The following is an 18,659-nucleotide window of genomic DNA, read 5'->3' on the forward strand; positions in this document are numbered from 1 at the left end:
AGTTCTTCTAGAAATTTTATAGTTTTAGGTGTTACATTTATGTCTATGATACATTTTGAATTCACTTTTATATGAAGTGGAAGGTACATTGTTTTGGAAATGGATGAGCATTTGTTCCTATACTCCTTGTTATAAAGGCTATTATTTCTCCATTGAATTACCTTGTCATCTTTGTTGGAAATCAGTTGTTGAAAATCATTTATGGGGGTCTATTTCTGGACCCTGTTCTGTTTCACTGACCTCCACATCTGTCCCTGTGCTAATACATTATCTTGATTGCTGAAGTTTTATGCAATCTTGAATTTAGGTAATACGAATCCTCCAACTTTGTTCTCTTTTCACAGTTGTTCTGGCTCTTCTAGATCTTTCGCTTTTGCATATACACTTTAAAATTAGTCTGTCAATTTCTACCAAAATCCTGCTGGGATTTTAATAGGTCTTGAATCTAAGAAAATTTGGGGAGAATTGACATCTGAACAGTATTGAGTGTTTGAATCTATAGAGATGATACATGTTTTCATTTGTGAAAATCTTTGATTTTATTCATCAATTTTTGTAGCACACAACATACAGATCTTACATGTATTTTGTTAGATTTGTACCTATGGATTCCATGTTTACTGATGCTAATTTAAATGGTATTCCTTTTTAAAATATCCCTATTTCCAACTTTCGTTGCTATTGTATAGAAACATTTCTGTATTGATCTTTTATTCTATGACCTTACTAACCTCACTTATTACATCTAGTAGGGTTTTTGTTTGTGTGTGTGTGTATTCCTTTTGTAGATTGCTATGTAGGAAGTCATGTTGTCTGTGAAAACAGATGGTTTACTTTCTTCCTTTGTAATGTGTATGTCTTTCTTTTTCTTGTCTTATTTCACTGGTTAAGACCACAGTACAACATCAAATAGATAGAAGTGAGTAGTGTGGACATCTTTGTTTTGTTGCTGATCTTGGGGGAAAGTATTCAGTCTTTCACAAGTATATTAGCTATAAATTTTGTAGACAATTTATCAGGTTGAGGGGGTTTCCTTTTATTTAGATTGGATTTGATTTGGTAGTATTTCATTAAGGTTTTTTTCATCTGTGTCCGTAAAGGATATTGGTCTGTACTTTTCTTGGAATTTCATTAACGTTTTTTACATCTTTGTCCATAAAGGATATTGGTCTGTACTTTTCTTGGAATGTCCTTGTCTGGATTAGTATCAGAGTAATGCTGGTATCAAAATGGATGGGGAAGTGTTTACTCTTGTATTATCCGGAGGAATTTGTGTAGAATTATTGTTATTTATTTCTCAAATGTTTGGCAGAATTCTTTAGTGAGGCCGTCTGCGTGTTAAGATTTCTTTGTGGGGAAGTTTAGAAGTATGATTAAATTATTAGATAAGGGGCTATTCAGGTTATCTACGTCTTAGTAAGTGAGCTTTGATAAGCTGTCTTCCAAAGAATTTGTCAGTTTCACCTAAGGTTGCAAATATATTGCTGTGATAAATTCTACAATATTACCATGTCTTTTTCATATATGTAGGATATATAATAATTCTTTCTTCTCTTATTATTGCTGTTGGTAATTTCTGTCTTCTTTTTCTTATGATCACTCTGAGTAGAGATTTATCAATTTTATTAGCTATTCAAAGAACTAATGTTTGATTTTATTATGATTGTTTTCAATTTCACTGATTTGTGCTTTTACCTTTATTATTTTCTTCCTTTGCTTGCTTTGGGTTTAATTTGCTCTTCTTTGCTAGTTTCTTAAGGTAGGATCCTGGATTACTGATTTGAGACTTCTCTTGTCTAAAATAAGCATTTAATAAATTCTCCTCTAAGCTTTAGCTGTAACCCCCAAATTTTGGTATTGTATTTTCATTTTTCACTCAGTTACACATATTTTCTAATTTCCCTTTTATTTCTTCTTGACCCAAGGGTTATTTAGAGGTATGTTGTTTAATTTTCAAACGTTTGTGGACTTTCTATTTTAATTCTGTTGAGTTTAGAGGAAGTAGTTTGTATGATTTCAATCCTTTTATCTTTTTTGAGATTTATTTTATGGTCCAGAATAAATAGTCTGTCTTGGTGAATGTTTGCTGTACATGTGATATGTATGCTGCTGTCATGGAGTAGAATGTTTTACAAATGTCAGTTATATTAAGTTGGTTGATAATCCTAAGTGAATTTGGAATGATATGTTGGAATTCGCTAGAGGACAAAAGATGGGGATAGGCACAGAAATATGATATTATAGAACATAATCCAATCCATTCATTTTTAGTTGAGGAATGTATGGCCCAGAGTGGTGATACAACTTGTCCGAAGTCACATACTTGTTTGTGCCACATATTCAGTTTTCTGAATAGCCTTTAGAAGTAATAGCGTTCATCAAGATGTTTTCCCCAGAAGTCATGAACTAGCTGGCCTTGACTTGGTTTTGATGACAAAGAAGTTTGAAAATAGCTCTGTTCAAGGTGGGAATTTGTTGAACTGCTTACTTGCACCATGTGTAATGGCAGGAATGCTTGCGTTTAGTTTAAGTGGTTGAACTTTGATGAGGAAATTAGGGCATGGACCATTCACATTGGTTTCCTACTATTCTCATATGTTAGGTGGAGTGCTAGGTACTAGGGCTATAAAGATAAACAAGTCAGGTTCCTCATCAAACAGTTGTAGTTTGAATTAGAACGCAGAGCACCAGATTTTATTTTTTTAGCCCACTCTCTTTTCAAGTACTAGAACCAAGTTGTCTCTTATTTTCAGCAAACTAATTTAATACCATTGTCATGAATCTTATGCTCTGAGAAGTTTCCCCTCATATTAAATTTGCTCCTGATGGTAGTCCTTCTCCCTTCTTTAATGGTAATTTTCTTCCAATTTTAAAAGTAATACATGTTCTTTGTGGACAATTTGGACATTTTTTAAAAGCTCAGAGAAGAGAATAAAAAATGATGTGTAATCCTTCTGCCCAGTGACAACCATTGTTAACATTTAGATGCATATAATTTTAATCTTTTATTACCCTAGGTATATATGTGTATAAAATATTTTATGTTTGTAAAATTTCAGGTACCTTCTAATCTTAAAATTGATTTCATGATGCTTTCTCTTTTCTCTCATAAAATGAAATACTTCTTGAGATTGATTTATAGTTTTCAGTATAAATGTATTATTGTAGACTCATCTTTTGGTGGTGGTGTATTCAGTTGAGTAAATGTGGTCTGTGAACAGAGAACATGTGATTAATTTTGCTTTAATAGTAGAGGTAGGAGATATGGAAGTCAGATGAATGTTCACAGGAATTTTCTGCTGCTGGTTTTGGCTATTCTGTCTGTAGCTAGACAAAGGAGATAGAATATTCTGTTCTGGTAATCCTTCTTGTCTTTCCTCAACTTGAACCCTTACTTAATCTTTTACTGAAGAAACTAAAATTTCTTTAGCTACAACTCTTTCTGATCAGGTCACTAAATCTATTTTCATGTTTCACAATTGGATACTTTGTACTATTTTAAGTTTTTTTATTTTAGCTCTTCAATTTAAAAATTTTAATTCTCCCACCTTTTAGGTGAAGTTTAATTTGAGGTGGCAAGCTCCAATTAGTTGCATTTGAAAGAGAGTGGTATGCAGGCAATAATTAGTAGACATATAAAGACTGTAGGGATTGGATATCATCTTTACACTGTCTTTTTGAAAATGGAAAAATACTAATCTTTTTTTTTTCTAGATAGTCATATTTTTAAAAGTATTTTATAGATTAGCTGGCTTGTGTTTTCTCTGAGATAAGTAAATGTGTGGTATGCCTCTGAATGTACTGTAGGAATAGTCTTCCCCATAACAACCTCAAGAAATGTTTGTGGAAAATACGTGTGAATGATGGTGCCTGTGATCTCATGTGATGGTTTTGTGAGACCTTTGAGTAAAGCAGGAAACTCGCAGTTGATTACTTGGTCTGGAGACAGTGACTTGTTTTCTGCTGGCTTGTTACACGCCGCCAACTGGTTTTTCAGCATTGAGGTGTCCTGCTGTACTTCATTCTCTGATGATATTAACACTTGATTGGAATGAGGAGAACTAATAGTATGTTTTCCTCTTCTCTTAGATTCATGCCCGCAACCAAAATGAAATAATTTTCGGGCTGAATGATGGCTACTATGGTGCTCCGTTTGAACATAAGGTAAGAGGACTTTCCTGGTGCTATGAGTTTTGTTTAGTGCGGCTGGCTGTGCCTTGACTTGTACAGTAACATGCTCTGTGTAAACAGAACCCTTGTAAGTTTGTTGTGTAGTGTGGCTTAGGGTGGAAGCCTTTTAAAATGAAAACTTATTTTTAACCACCCCAATTCATGTTTTCTGAATTCAGGTTATCTTCATTTTTTAAAAGAAAATCTGAACTGTTTTTTTCTTATCCTACATAATTCTTTGGGAGTTAAGAATGGTGAATTTTGATTAGATGCAATACAATTTTATTAAATGTTTCAGATAGCTTTTACAACTTTCAGTACATTTAAGAAATTATGAGTCATTATAGTCAGCACTATATGTCTACAGGCGATTAGAGAAAGGAAAGGAAAGAGAACCTGTGTTTACCAAGTACCTACTAGTACTTATGGTACTATGCCAGGTGATTCATGTTCTTTATCCCACTTAATAATAGCTACAAACCAATGAGGCATGTTTTCTATATTGTTTGCTCTTAGTGATCATGCTACTTCATAATTCTTGGTTGTCTTAAATGCTGTTGCTAGAATGCTCCATTCATTCAACAACTATTTATTACCTGCTGAATGTCAGCTACTGTGCTCTAAGAGCTAAGAGTACAGTAGTGAGCAAGTGGGTATTTTCCTATTGTTATGGAATATATGGAAGAGACAAGCAGTGATAAAGGAACCTAACAAATAAATATACAAACACAAATGGTGGTAAGTGCTATTAAAGTGTGTAATAAGAACCTTATTACCCACTCTAGTGACTCAAGAAAGGTCTTCTTGGCGACTTGACTTTTAAGGTTACAATCCAGAGGATGAGTGGAAGTGAACTATGTGGAGGGAGTGGGGCTGAATAGAGAACATTCCAGGCAGAGGAGGGTAACATGTTGGAAGGCTATGTAGTGGAACCGGACATGGTGAGTTTTAGGGACTGAATGAAGGTCAGAGTGATGAGGGAGAATTTTAATATAAGACCGGATGTAATGTAATGTAGTGCAGTGCAGTGCAGTGCAATGCAGTGCAATGCAATGCAATGCAATGTAATGTAATGTAAGACCTAGTCTTATATTAATTTTTGCTCCAAAAGACGCATTAGAGCTGATGGTCTGGCTGGGTCTTATTTTCGGTGAAACATGGTATGAGTCTGGAGTTAGAGGACAGAAGTGAGTTAGAGATATAAGTATGGGGCCAAGAGTCAGTGAAGTATTGAGTACAGATAAGATAGACTAAGGACAGGCTCTACAGTGAGAAAAAAGGAGCTTAGTAACCAAGCCTTGATGACGTCTAACTGTTAAAGACCAAATAGAGGAAGAGGCATTGGAAAAGATGACTGAGAAGGAGTGGCGAGAGACAAATAAGGGAAAGAGAGTGAAATCTCTTACACAGTCTCTGAGGCCAAAGAGAGAGGTTTTTGTTTTGTTTTGTTTTTCTCTTTTGAGGAGTGGTCAGATAAGATGAGAACTGAAAATTGCCCATCAGATTTGGCATAATGGAAGCTATTCTTGGTGACTTCTTCAGGACTTAGTTTTGGCTCTGATAAGCTTTTCTTCTTTCGTTATTATAAAGTCCTCATTTTCTGAGACCCTGTAGTGTATCAACATCTTATGTGTACCTTTGACATAGGTATATGAGGTCAGACAATTAAGTTCACGAACTCATCCTAGAAAAAGTGCTACATACCTCGTTGCTGAATATCACTACGGTCACCTTCGAAGTACTATCCTTGGAAGCTATGCACCGACGCCAGCACCTAGTCCACCCTTCAAAGCAACTTTGGAACTCTTTTGTTGAACTGGCCATCAGAGCTGTTGTCCTATGAGTATACTTCCTTTCTAATTGAAACTTCACCCACAAAAAACAAAAAAAGCAAGCAAAACTGGGATCTTCTCCTTACAGGAACAAAGCCTGATCCTCCTTGCCCAGAGCAGAAGTCTTGTGTGTTTTAGACAGGCTGTTCCTGAATGGGAGGGGAGCAGAAAGGACTGAGGCAGTCGCGCTCAGTTTCATCTCCCAAGCTCAACAATCGGATAAGTCATCTGCGGGTCTTGGGGAGGAGTGTGTGAAGGATATGAAAAAACTGCAAATGTTCTTTTAATTACCTTCTCCCCTGGGAAATGAAGTGGGAAGTTTTTCTCCTGTGTGGAAACATATATACCAGGCACTATTGTAAGTGCTTTACATATTTTACCTCATTTAAACCTCACAATTGTCCTTGTATGGAAGAGGAACTGGCACAGGTCAGTTTCCCAAGATGACACAGCTACTAAGTAGCAGAGCTGACAGATTCAAGACCAAATGGTCAATAAATGGTTATTGAATATATGATTGTGGTAAGTGGTACATTTTATTGTATAGTCCTTCAGTTAATGAGTTTTGTAAACTTATAATAAGTCCCACTTATCTTGCCCCTGTACCAGCTTTCAAATGAACACCTGACATAGAGGCAGAACCTTAAAAAGCATTTCTTTTTTCTTTTTTTAAGAAATCAGTGTTTCTTGTCAAGATGGCCTCGTAAGTGTACACTTTGATCCCCTCTGCTGTATTAAACAAAAAGCAATGACTGATGAAATCAGCAATTTAAAGAGGACCTACCTTACTGAAACAAAGAAACAAAAAGCAAGATAATGATTATCTTTGAAACAGAAATGGAATAGAAACACAAAGAAGTGGGCGGAAGCAAAAGCTTTGGGCATAGTTGGCTGAAAGATGTACTCCTCTGAGCAAAATGAGCCCTAAAAGCTAAGCTACGGCTCTCTCTGAGACGTCTTAGATATCTTTGAGAAACTGCAGATCTATAAGGACAAGTTTAAAAGGGAAAATCTTAAAAGCTAGCAGGGAGAACGAAAATATTACATGAATTAGGCTGACAGCCAATGTCTCATCAGCAATGGTAGATGCCAGAAGAAATATATCTTCAAAGTGCTGTTAACTATTCATGTATAATTCTATTTATTGTAGAACTTTCAGTTGGGAGTGACAGAGACAATTTTAAATGCACAAAGATTGTGAGTTTATTGTCCACAGACCCTTTTTCTGTGCTATAGTGAATGATGCAGATCGAGATGATTCCAAAGGAAAGATGTAGGTAGTAACAGCAAGTTACAGCAAGGTGCATAAAAAGGGTTCAGACGTTAGTGAATTAACTACTGCCTGTAAACTAATAAGCAACAAAAACTAACATATAGTAAGTTTCTGTGTTTTAAGGTGAAACAAACTAGAGCATTGTTATTCAAAGTATAGTATGTGGACCAGAACCAGTCCAATAACCATCTGTCACCAGCCTGTAGTGCACCAAGTATAAAAATTGAAAGTAAATGTTTCAAAACTTTTATGGCAATTTGACATTATTGTGCCTTTTTATTGTTCTTTCCAAAAGTATTGGTTTGCAAGGGGTTGAAGGAAAAGCAGCTGGTGCTTTCCCACAGAGTTTGAGAAACATTGCTCCAGACAATAATAAGGTGAGGGAGGGGATTTAAAGATGGAAGACTCATCGAGGTCACTGATTTGTCTGGGAGACGAATAGAGATTCGAACCAACCGTAGAATTTCTTAGAAAAATTTGTGGTCAAGTATGCATGTTAAAAATTTAAAGATACCTAGTAATGACTAGAAACAGAACACAGATTTTTAATTAACAGAGGGAGAAAAGGGAATATAAAGTGTAGAAAACTTTGTTAACTTGATAGGAGACAGAAAAGGAGAACAGAAATGAAAACAAATAGTAAACAGAAACTTGTAGCACAGAGGCAGTGGTAGAAATAAGTCCAAATATTTGTAATCACAATAACTGCTAATGGTTAGCATGTCTGTGTTTGAAATACCGCATAAAGGATTTAAAAAATGCTGAAGCACCAAGGCCGTCAGAACAGGATTGTATTTTAATAATGTGTTTTCTATCATGTTTTCCCCAAAATAAGACCTAGCCAGACAATCAGCTCTAATGCGTCTTTTGGAGCAATAATTAATATAAGACCCGGTATTTATATTATATGACATGACATGACACCTGGTTTTATATTATAGTAAAATAAGACCAGGTCTTATATTAATTTTTACTCCAAAAGACACATTAGAGCTGATGGTCTGGCTATGTCTTATTTTCGGGGAAACACGGTATACAGGAGAGTAAGAATTACACTCATGAAGCAATAAGGAAGCATGTTTTAAAGCAACTTTTAAAATAATAACTAAATTTTTTCTTGATCACTTCCTTAGCATTCTTGTTTTTTTACATTAGCTGTAATCAGAAACACTTTTATTATTACTTCTGATGATTATGTTGCTGTTAATCTTCTCTCTGACCATATTGCTTAAAGTGCCTTCAGCCACTATGGTCTAAAAGATGAAATTATTTATTTGCTCAGAACTTTTGCCTTGTTATCTTTTTCCCAAAAAGGATTTACTCACTTCTCAAAACTGTTGAGTTTTTAGGAACCTAGTAAGTGTCTCAACTATCTACTACAATGGACGAGGAGTCTCACTACTAGGAGTATGTTTGGAAGTGAACCCATTTGAAAGTCTTGACTAAAGTGTACACTGTGGGTTTGAATCCGGTGTTCAGAAACCTCAGCTGGCAGTATTAGGGCGTGATATGTTGTTAATTTTATGTAGTAAAATTTCATTTATCTGGCATACAAATGTGGAACTCTTAAATTTTTAGCAGCAGTGCAAAGAAATAATTGAATAAATGATGAAAATCTAGCTTTAGTTGTAAAAGTGATTCATGTTTTTTTCGGTCAATAAATATCAAGTACCTACTATGCACCCATTATTAAACTAGGTACTAAAATGAAAAAAACAAGTCTTTTTTCCCTCCTGTTGTAGGGAAAAACCCGGTTCTTTCTGACCTTTTTTCTCTTTCCTGTGTGTCTCTTTTACTACTCACACTTAACTTCTAATGCTTCTGGTCCCCCAAATGTGCGGATGTTTCCCCCACACCAACAAGCAATTCTCTGTGACACCAGCTGGGTGCCCTTCAATTTAACTCACTATTAACACTGTCTACCTGGACATAGTGTCAGGTTACGGGCTCAGTCCTACAAGACTGCCCCCTATACCACACTTCAGATACCAGTCTCAATCCCGTTATCACCCGTGCTTCTGACCAACCGGCTATAGGTTCAAGGTTCCAACAACTCCCTCCTTGAGTTTGTTTAATCTGCTAGAGCGGCCCACAGAACTCATGGAAACACTTAGGTTTACCAGTTTATTAAAGGATTTCATAAAGGATACAGATAAATAGCCAGATGGAAGAGATGTGTAGGGCGAGGTCTGGGAGGGTCCCGAGTACAGGAACTTTCGTCCCTGTGGAGTTGGGGTTTGTCACCCTCCCAGTGTGTACGTTGGCCAGCCTGACCCCTGTACTTTTGCCTCCCTCCCTCTCTCCCTCCCTCCCTCCCTCCCAACTCCCCTCCTCCCTTCCTTCTTCCTTCCTTCCTTCCTTCCTTCCTTCCTTCCTTCCTTCCTTCCTTCCTTCCTTCCTTCCTTCCTTCCTTTCTTTTTACTTTAAGTATGTAAGTACAATTGGCGTACAATTCTGTATTGGTTATATTAGTTTCAGGTGTACAGTGCAGTGATTTGACATATTGATACCTTACAATGCGATCAGCTCACTAATTCTAGTAATCATCTATCACGGTGCAAATGTATCATGATATTATTGACTATATTCCCCTTCCCCTTTCCACCCATCCCCCCACGCCTTCCTTTGTGGTAACCATCCTTTCGGTATCTGTTTCTATGAGTCTGTTTTGCTTTGTTTTTACATTCCACATATAAGTGAAACCATATAGTATTTGTCTTTCTCTGCCTGATTTATTTCTCTTAGTTTGCCCTCTAGAGCCATACATGTTGTTGCAAATGGCAAGATTTCGTTCTTTTTTACGGCTGAGTAATATTCCATTGTATATAATTACCACATCTTCTTTTTCCATTCATCTATTGATGGACATCTAAGCTGCTTCTATATCTTGGCTATTGTAAATAATGCTGTAATGAACATAGGGGTGCACATATCTTTTCAAATTAGTGTTTTTATTTTCTTTGGATAAATACCCGGATGTGCAATTGCTGGGTTGTATGGTATGTCCATTTCTAGTGTTTTTGAGGAATCGCATACTGTTTTCCATAGGGGCTGTACCAATCTGCAGTCCCATCAACGGTGCACGAGTCTGAACCCTGTACCTTCGGAATCTTATGGAGGCTTCATCATGTAGGCCTGATCGATCTTTCCATTTTCAGCCCCTCTCCTCTCTCTGGAGGATTGGCAACAGGGCTGAAAATTCCAAGCTTCTAATCCTGGCTAGGTCTTTCCAGTGACCACCCCTCATCCAGGAGCCATCCAGCAGAGTTCCCTCGTTAGAACAAAAGATACACACCCGGGAAATTACAAGGTGTTCAAGAGCTCTGTGTCAGGAACTGGGATCAAAGACCAAATATTAGAACAAAGGTGCTTGTAGGCTTTTGTCACCTAGGAAATTACAAGGGCTTTAAGAGCTCTGTGCCAGGAGCTGGGGGCAGAGACCAATATATGTATTTATTTTATTATCTCACAGGTACTGGGGATAAAAAAAGTATTAGACACAGATTCACAAATATTTATTCTTTTTAGTTGAGGAGATAAAGCTACATATATTCCAGAATTACAAATGGCTTTGGTTTGAAAAATTGTTTTTGATATCAGTTATTTTGGTCTTGCAGATAACATAGGTGAATTATAGCAAACCATAAATAATTTGAAGAGCACCTTTGGAACAGGTGTTCTGTTTAATGTTTGGGGACTGTAGAGAAACAGAGAGGAACACTTGTAGCTTGAAGTCGGGATGGATGGGGATTGGTGAATAAGACAGGGTGGCCAAGAGCGGTGTTTTCTGGGTGGATTTAACTGCTAGGATGGCAATTGAGAAGACGGGGAATGAGAGGCTGTTGGGCCAGCTTTTTATCTAATAAGCTGGAACCCTTGCAGATCCAAGTTCAGGAGGTTTTGCCTTTAATATAGACATGTAAGATCATCTTTACCTGAATTTCCTTTTGACATCTACTTTCTGGGAGGATGCTGACAGCTACCTGGGTGCACGCACATTCCTGGTGGTTAAGAATTGGGTTTTGGAATCAGATTGATGTGAATTTAATTCCAGGCACTGCTGCTTACCTATAAGAGAGATCTTGGACAAAGTGAGTCATCTCTGTGTTTGTTTTCTCATCTGTAAATGGAGATAATGTCTACCTCATCATAGATTAAAGGTGATAATGTATATCCCAAGCATGGCCCATGTATAGGGTTCAATGATAAATGGAAACTACTACTCACTAGGCTCTTAAACCTATTGATAAGAGGGTTCACATCTCTAATGCTTACCATTACGTCAGTTGTGTCCCTTGCACAGTGCTGCCATGTACGGGGGCTGAATAAAAGTGTATTAATGAATGAAGGTGAGTGCTTGCTGTGTTTAGGACTGTCGTAACAATAATTGAGATTAAAAATCTTGAGGGAATGCTATTTCTCTCTCCCACCCGACTTTACCTCCAGCTCCAACTTTGGGAGTTTTATTTTTATGAACTCATACTGCCATAATAACTCTTAACTGTTGTGTTTTTGACCACGTGCAAAAAGCATTAGCTTGGTAAGAATTCTTTTCTCAGACTGAAAACTGTAACAGCAGTGTCTTCAGAGGCCAGTAGATGGCAATGCTTTCTCATTTTAAAGAGAAAAAAAATTACAGCAGAAATAGAATCCAACAAAAAAGGATCAAATCTTTTTGGAATGAAACTCTCAAGAGATTAAAGTAGCAATTTGGTGATTAATTTCACAAATGCAGCCACATAACTTGATCATCTCAAGTACACAGTCAAACTGAGATTAAAGATTTAGGGACAACAGTGAGTTTTATGATCTGAGAGGCTGTACAAATGAAAAATCCTATTTTACATTTTTCAGGGACTGCTTTTGAAAAGCAGAAAACCTGAATTCTAATCCCAGTTTTGTTCTGGTACTGTGTTCCTTGAGCAAATCACTTAACCTCTCTTAGTTTTAGGTTCCTCATCTCAAAAGTAAGAATATCCTAATTAGCTGATTAACACTGGAAGGAATACTAGAGTTCTCTAGCTCAATGCCCCTATTTCATGGATAAAGAAACTGAGGCTCAGGGAGCCTCATGAACTCTTGAATTTGACATGGCAAGTTAGTTTCATGCTATAGATGTAAGTTAGACATAGCGATAATATATACGTGTAATATGTAATAGAATAAAATCACTACATACTTACTTTCGTAGCTCTTTTACTTTTAAGCATTTGCTTATAAATGATTAACTCCATCCTTACAAATGGCTTCTGAGGAAGGTAGAGCATCTGTTATTAGTAGTTTTAGTAGTACTAGTAGTAGTAGTAATAGTAATAATAGCAGGCATCTAACAGGTACACAATAAGTATTTGGGGAATAACTGAATGACCAAGATACCAGGATGAGTTAGTGGCAGAACCAGGATCAGAACATATCTCTTTCTTTTTAGATACGTACTTTCTTCATTATACTGTGTCACCTATGTAAAAGTGATGGATAGATATTTTCATCATTTAATTTCTTTTTGAGGTTTCTTTCATCATTTAACTTGATTAACTTTGATTGTGATCACATGCTGTTAGAGATGTCTTCTTTAACTTATAGCAGCTGAAGTGGGCAGCTATTAGTTTTTCATTTTCAGGATAAAGAAGTTTGAAGCTTTCTAGAAAAGTTAAGAGAGTTCCATTTAGTTAACTTTATGGAACTGAGAAATTAAAAAGATGGCTACTTCCTCTTGCTAGTCAAATTAATGGATGCTAACTTGTTTCCAAAGCACGTTCCACACAGTACACAAGCAGAACGTTCAGAAGTAGGGATTAAGTATCCCCAGTAGCCTATGTTTTAACAACAAAGAAAGGGCTATCGTATAATTTCTGTCCAGGTCTCAAGCAAAAGTAGGAAAATCATAAAAATAGCTAATTTCTACACATATCCTATTTAGTTTCCTTTGTACCGCCTGCCCCCTATTACAAAATATAAGAAACAAAGACTAGACAGATTCTCAGGGGCTGTGTCTAATAAAACATCAGGTATGTGAGCTCAGTTTAAATCCAGGGTAAAACTTTGTTTCTGAGTTGTTTGAGCTGGTGTGATAGCCTAGTCACAGTGTTACACCAGGTAGGTACAGAACTTTTGAAGACGACTGTTGTTAGTTTTCATTTTCGAAATGCCTACTTTATGTCAGACACTATATCGGTTGTTTTACGTGTTTTTATTTAACTTGTGTAACAACCCCACGAGATCGTTATCGTCATTTTACCGGTAAAGTACCCTACAAGAGAACATTAAACTACTGACACAAGATTACATAGCTAGTAAGGTAGCAGGTCCATGATTCAAACCCAGGTCTGACTTATTCAAAGGCTTTTTCTCTTAAACACTATGCTATGTGGCATCTGCACATTTCTCCCCAATTCGTATAGCGTGTCAAAGTACTAAGTCTCTGTCTTTACTTTTTACCAGAGATAGACTGTGTGCATTGTGAGAATAAAATGAGAGAGTGCACGGGAAAGTGCTTTGAATGGTGTAAAGTACAGTATTGCACAGACTTTGGGTATTTATTATTGTGGAGTGGGCATGCAATGCCCATGAGGCCATCAGCCCACTGAAATCCACAAAAAGTTCCGTGCATTAGTCACTATATTTGGCTTCCCTCTGAGTCTTTTTTTCCCCTCTTTTCTCTTGGATCAAATTAACTTCTGACAGATGTTTGGAAAATCAACTTATCCTGTAATTCATATTTATAAATCCTGCTGCTGCAGTGTGGTCCCCATTCTCTCTCTTCATTGATGCCAGAGAATAATCTGGGAAAATGCCACGTTTCCTGTTATGCATTTGGAAGTTCTTGTCTTCTTAGCACAATCTGAGCTTTTCAGAATTTTGATACCGGAAAATTCAAAGCCAAACATGGTTCTTCATATAGATATTTTAGATTCTTGAGAAGTAAATAGAAACAGAGCTCCAGACTTGTCCTCACTAGGGGATTCAGAGAGTTTAAAATTCTGTTTTGTTTAAAATTTTGAAAACTAGTTTTTACTATTCTCTCTGACATTTGTGATGAGGGCATTCTTGACTGTATTTCTCCCTCCCCCCCATAGTTTCGGATTATCTGCAGAGCTGGGAATCCTTTCTTTTATTTAAAATCTCTCCACTAATGCTAGCTAACAGGATATCACTATTGCCTCCTCTTACTCTCCCACTTCTCTCACAGTGATAGTAATTTGTATATACATCTTTCCTCCTCTTAGCGTGTAAGCTCCTTTAGGATTGAGGTTGTGTCTCACCCACTTTTATAGCCCCAGGATTTAGCACAGACTATGCTTAGTAAATATTTTCCATGAGTAGATGAAGTTTACTTGGATCACATGGTTCCTATCTCTACCCTATTCTGAAATATACTTTTCGCTTAAAGGATGGCTACTTCAGCAGGGGCACTTGCCGTCCTCACGTCAGGGAATAACATTAATGACATTAGTCCACTTCGTACTTGGAGTGTGTGACTATGATTGTGATGATTTTTTGAGGGTTGTTTGAAATACTGAAGTATGAACAAGAATCTCTTCATCCCTCTTGACTTGAATTAAAAAGAAAAAACAGAATTGATTTTAGTTTCAGTATCTGTATACCTTTTTTAATAACACTATTCTTATTTCTCATTAGTTTTCACTGGTTTGAGGGAGAGGAAAACATCCTCTGTTGTCCCAAACCTTGTACAAAACCTGGGGGAAAATCCACATTCAGCATCAGCTCAGTGTCTAAGAAGAGGGCTTGCCTCCCCTCCCTAACAGCGAAGCATCTGGTGCCCACGGCTTGAAGGTGCTTGACGGAGATACTTGCATAATTATTCTGTTTTAACTTGGCTGACACTTAAAAGTGTATTAATGTCCAAAGGAACATATACACATGGGAACACAGGCTGTCTTATGGATTCGTCAGGTAGCTATTTTAGGAATAGTTGTACAAATAAATACTATATTTTAAAAAAGTATACACATTGCATCTGAAAATGTGCTCAGGTAGTAGAATGAGCCATTGTTGTTATTTTTTTTTTCCCCTTGCCCATTATAGTTTCTTATTCTACTAAGTAAGTAGAAGAAGGGTTGCTTGCAAAGCTCACTTAGAGTTTGAAGAATAACAGAGAACACCAACCGTCCTGCTGGGGAGAGCTTTTGGTGCAGTCCTTAAGCCACTGTCCTCTGGCTTCCACTTGGGCCTTTTGTCTTCTTATTAACCTATTGTATCTGGATGATTCAACCCTCTCCCAAGTCTTCATCTCCAGTCTGTATTCCCATATATCTAGATGTGTGTCAAACTGCTTTAGTATTTCAGAGATAGAACAATGTACAAGTCCCAAACTGAGCCCAATTTCCCTCCCCCTTTCAAAAAAGAGGGTTTTCTGTTGTGTTCCTTAGTTCAGTGAATGGTACTGCTACCCATCGGCTTTCTCATGTTAGAACAGGGGGTAATCCTGGACCCCTCCCTCTTTTTTTGAATCACTGCTGATGGTACCTGCTAAATATCTACATACTTCCTTACTGGTTCTTGACGTTGTAACCAGATGTATCTTGTTGAAATGCTGGTTATGTCTCTCCTTTATTCAGATCATTTCAGAGCAATTAATGAATGATTTATAAGATCTGGCTATGGTCTGGTTCCTGATTTCTAAGCACCCCACCCATAATACTTTCTTATGCTAAAATTTATGCATCTCAGTTTTAGCTTAGGTCCCATTTCCATAGAATGGTTTCCTGTGAATACCCCCTAAGTCCAGTTTGGTACCCCTCTTATGTGCTCCCATAGCAAATTGCATTTCATTTCCCTTGTGATGGATCCTTATCCTGCTCTATTCTGATTGCCCCTTTGGTCATCTTTCTTTAGTATTAGAATGTAAGCTATGTTAGGGCAGGAACAATGTGTATCTTCATCACTAATTTATCCATAGTATTTAGGACCATGCCTGGCATATAGCAGTAATTTAGTAAATATTTGTTGAGTGAATGAATGAATGAAGTTTCTGTTGACCCAGATCATTAAAAATTCTATTGGGATACACTCCTTGGTTGTCATCAGTTGTATAGCTTGTTACTCAAAATTCTAGATCTTTATGTTTAAGTAGTTCCTGACCATTTCTGCGTAGACACCTGCCATTTGTAAGTTATTATACCTTAAATGGAAGTCTTTACTTTTCTCTCCAGCCTTGCTTTCCCTTCCCATTTTCCACATCTTTATTAACTACTTTCCCACTTATCCAGGCCTCAAATCTGCAGTTAGGTTTGATTGATTTATTTTATTCACTGGATTCAGTCACTGGACTCTTTTGCATCCTTCTTTGAAATAACCCACATCCATGACTACTTTTCCGTCTCCCGTGCCGTAATCCTAGCTCCCAGCGGCATCCCGAGGGCTGATGACTGCGCTGGTTTCCTGGCGGGCCTATGCACTCTAGTCTCTTTGTATCCACTCTGTCTTACTCACCACTGCCGATTAATCTTCCTAAAGCGTACTTTCGTTTTGGTTGTATAGAGTAACCATTGTTTGCTAAATGTGTCCAGATTTCTGACCCGATTTTCTACTCTCTCCATCAGCCTATACTTAGTCGGTGGTGTAGTGCTTTTATTTCTGTTTCTGCTTTTCTCTTTTTTTCTCCTTGTTCTCCTTCCTCCTCCTCCTCTTCCTCTTTCTCTGTCTCTCGCTGTTTCTCTCTCCCTACCTCTGCCTTTCTTTGTCTGTCTGTCTTTTTTTCGTGGTTTGAGCTCTGTCTCATTACCTCTAGTAAGTGTGGATTTTCAGAAAAGCCCCCAACTGGTATTTGGACATTCTGCCTCCTCTAGTTCACATTCATCATTACCAGAGTAACCTTCCTAAAATTTAGGTCCGATCATTACCTACATTGTCAGAAATTTTTCATGAGTCCTTATTGACCAAAGGTTGACTTTGTCTTTGCTCTTTAGCATGGCATTCAAAGCTTTGGGTCTCCTGGGTCTCCCAACCTACTTTTTCAGTTTTATCTCCCACTATTTCCTTCCTCAGAGTTTCGAGTAATTACATCTCCAAAGCTGAGCACACTGGACGACTATTTAATTTTCTCCGAATGCAGCTTGTGTTTTCCCACTCTCACGTTTTGGCTAAAGGTGTTCCGTCTGTGTGGGACTTTTCCTTCACTGCCATTCAGCTTTTTAGTACTCCTTAATCTATGCCAAATACTGCCACCCCTTGCAAACTTTGATGTTGCTGCTTCTACTAGATGGAATCTTTACCGCATCAGAACTCCTGTAAATTTTCCCCCCCAATCTTTCTTATGCCACGTTTGCATTATTATTTCACTCAGAACCTTAGCTGGGTTGTGTAGTTTTATAAGGATGGTGGCAACTGCCTGGCAACCTCTATGTATTAGATGTTTAGTAAACACTGAAATGAATAAGTATATGTATAATACTGTTTGCTTTATAATCAGTTATCCTGATTACGTAGTGAGTCAGTCAACTTGATTATTTCAGTAGAACTTTTAGAGTTTTAATGAAGTTAAGGACAGTGTTATGATATGATAGCAGCTACAATGTACAGTAACATGTTTTAAAAGGTGTCTCATTCAATGATCTAGGATAGGGGTAAACAAACTACAGTCCAGCACATGTTTTTGTATGGCCTGTGAGCTAAGAATCATTTTTACACTTGTAAATGATTTGAAGGAGAAAACAAAGAGATGACATGTGGCTTGCAAAGCCTAAAATATTTGCTATTGGGCCATTGACCAGGAATGTTTGTCGACCAATGATCTAGAAACACACAATGATCATTTGCCTAGAATTGCTCCTGCTCATTGGACCTGTGAAATTACCTGTTTCCTCAACCGTTTAGTAGGTACTCACTCAGACCAGTTAGTAGGTACTCACTCAGACCTTCTTTCCCTTCCCTGAAAAAGAAGGGTTAGGCCTGGCTTCAGAAGAATTTCGAGAGACGTAAATCTCCTCTGGGCTCCTTGGCACTTGGCAGTATCTCACACAGATAACCAGATACAAATGAGCCGTTTCTTTCCATTATAATCCTTCATCAGAGGTCTGTCGGGATTGCACATCTGGTGAAGTTAGATGTCATTCAGAACAAGCCTCTTAGTGTATTTCAAGAATGATAATTGCTAAGTGGTGGCTGAAGCAGAAGGGTTTAATAATGTCCTTAAGTTGCCTTAAATGTACACGGACCCAGAATGTTAGAACTGGAAAAGGTCTTAGAGATCAAGTCCAGCAGGGCCATTAAAAAGACGGGCTGTGGAGCCAGACTGCACGGCTCTTCTACCTAATCCTTTCAGTGGCTCAGTTTCCTCACCTTTAAAGTGGGGATAATAATAGCATCTGTTTCACAGGGTTGTATTAAATATATTAACCCTTAACATATTAATGTTTAAGTAT

The 18,659-nt window shown here is 37.4% G+C and overlaps 1 protein-coding gene across 1 annotated transcript in view; it reads left to right on the top strand.

Moving 5' to 3' along the window:
* Window positions 1-18,659, top strand: part of UVRAG (UV radiation resistance associated) — a 272,693-nt gene that overhangs the window by 42,660 nt on the left and 211,374 nt on the right. Inside the window, exon 5 of the mRNA XM_081061802.1 lies at window positions 4,090-4,164. Coding sequence (XP_080917928.1) covers window positions 4,090-4,164 — 75 coding nt within the window. The remainder of the gene's footprint in view (window positions 1-4,089; window positions 4,165-18,659) is intronic.

Source organism: Rhinolophus hipposideros (genome assembly GCF_964194185.1).
Source record: "Rhinolophus hipposideros genome assembly, chromosome: 10".
NCBI classification, from domain to species: Eukaryota; Metazoa; Chordata; class Mammalia; order Chiroptera; family Rhinolophidae; genus Rhinolophus; species Rhinolophus hipposideros.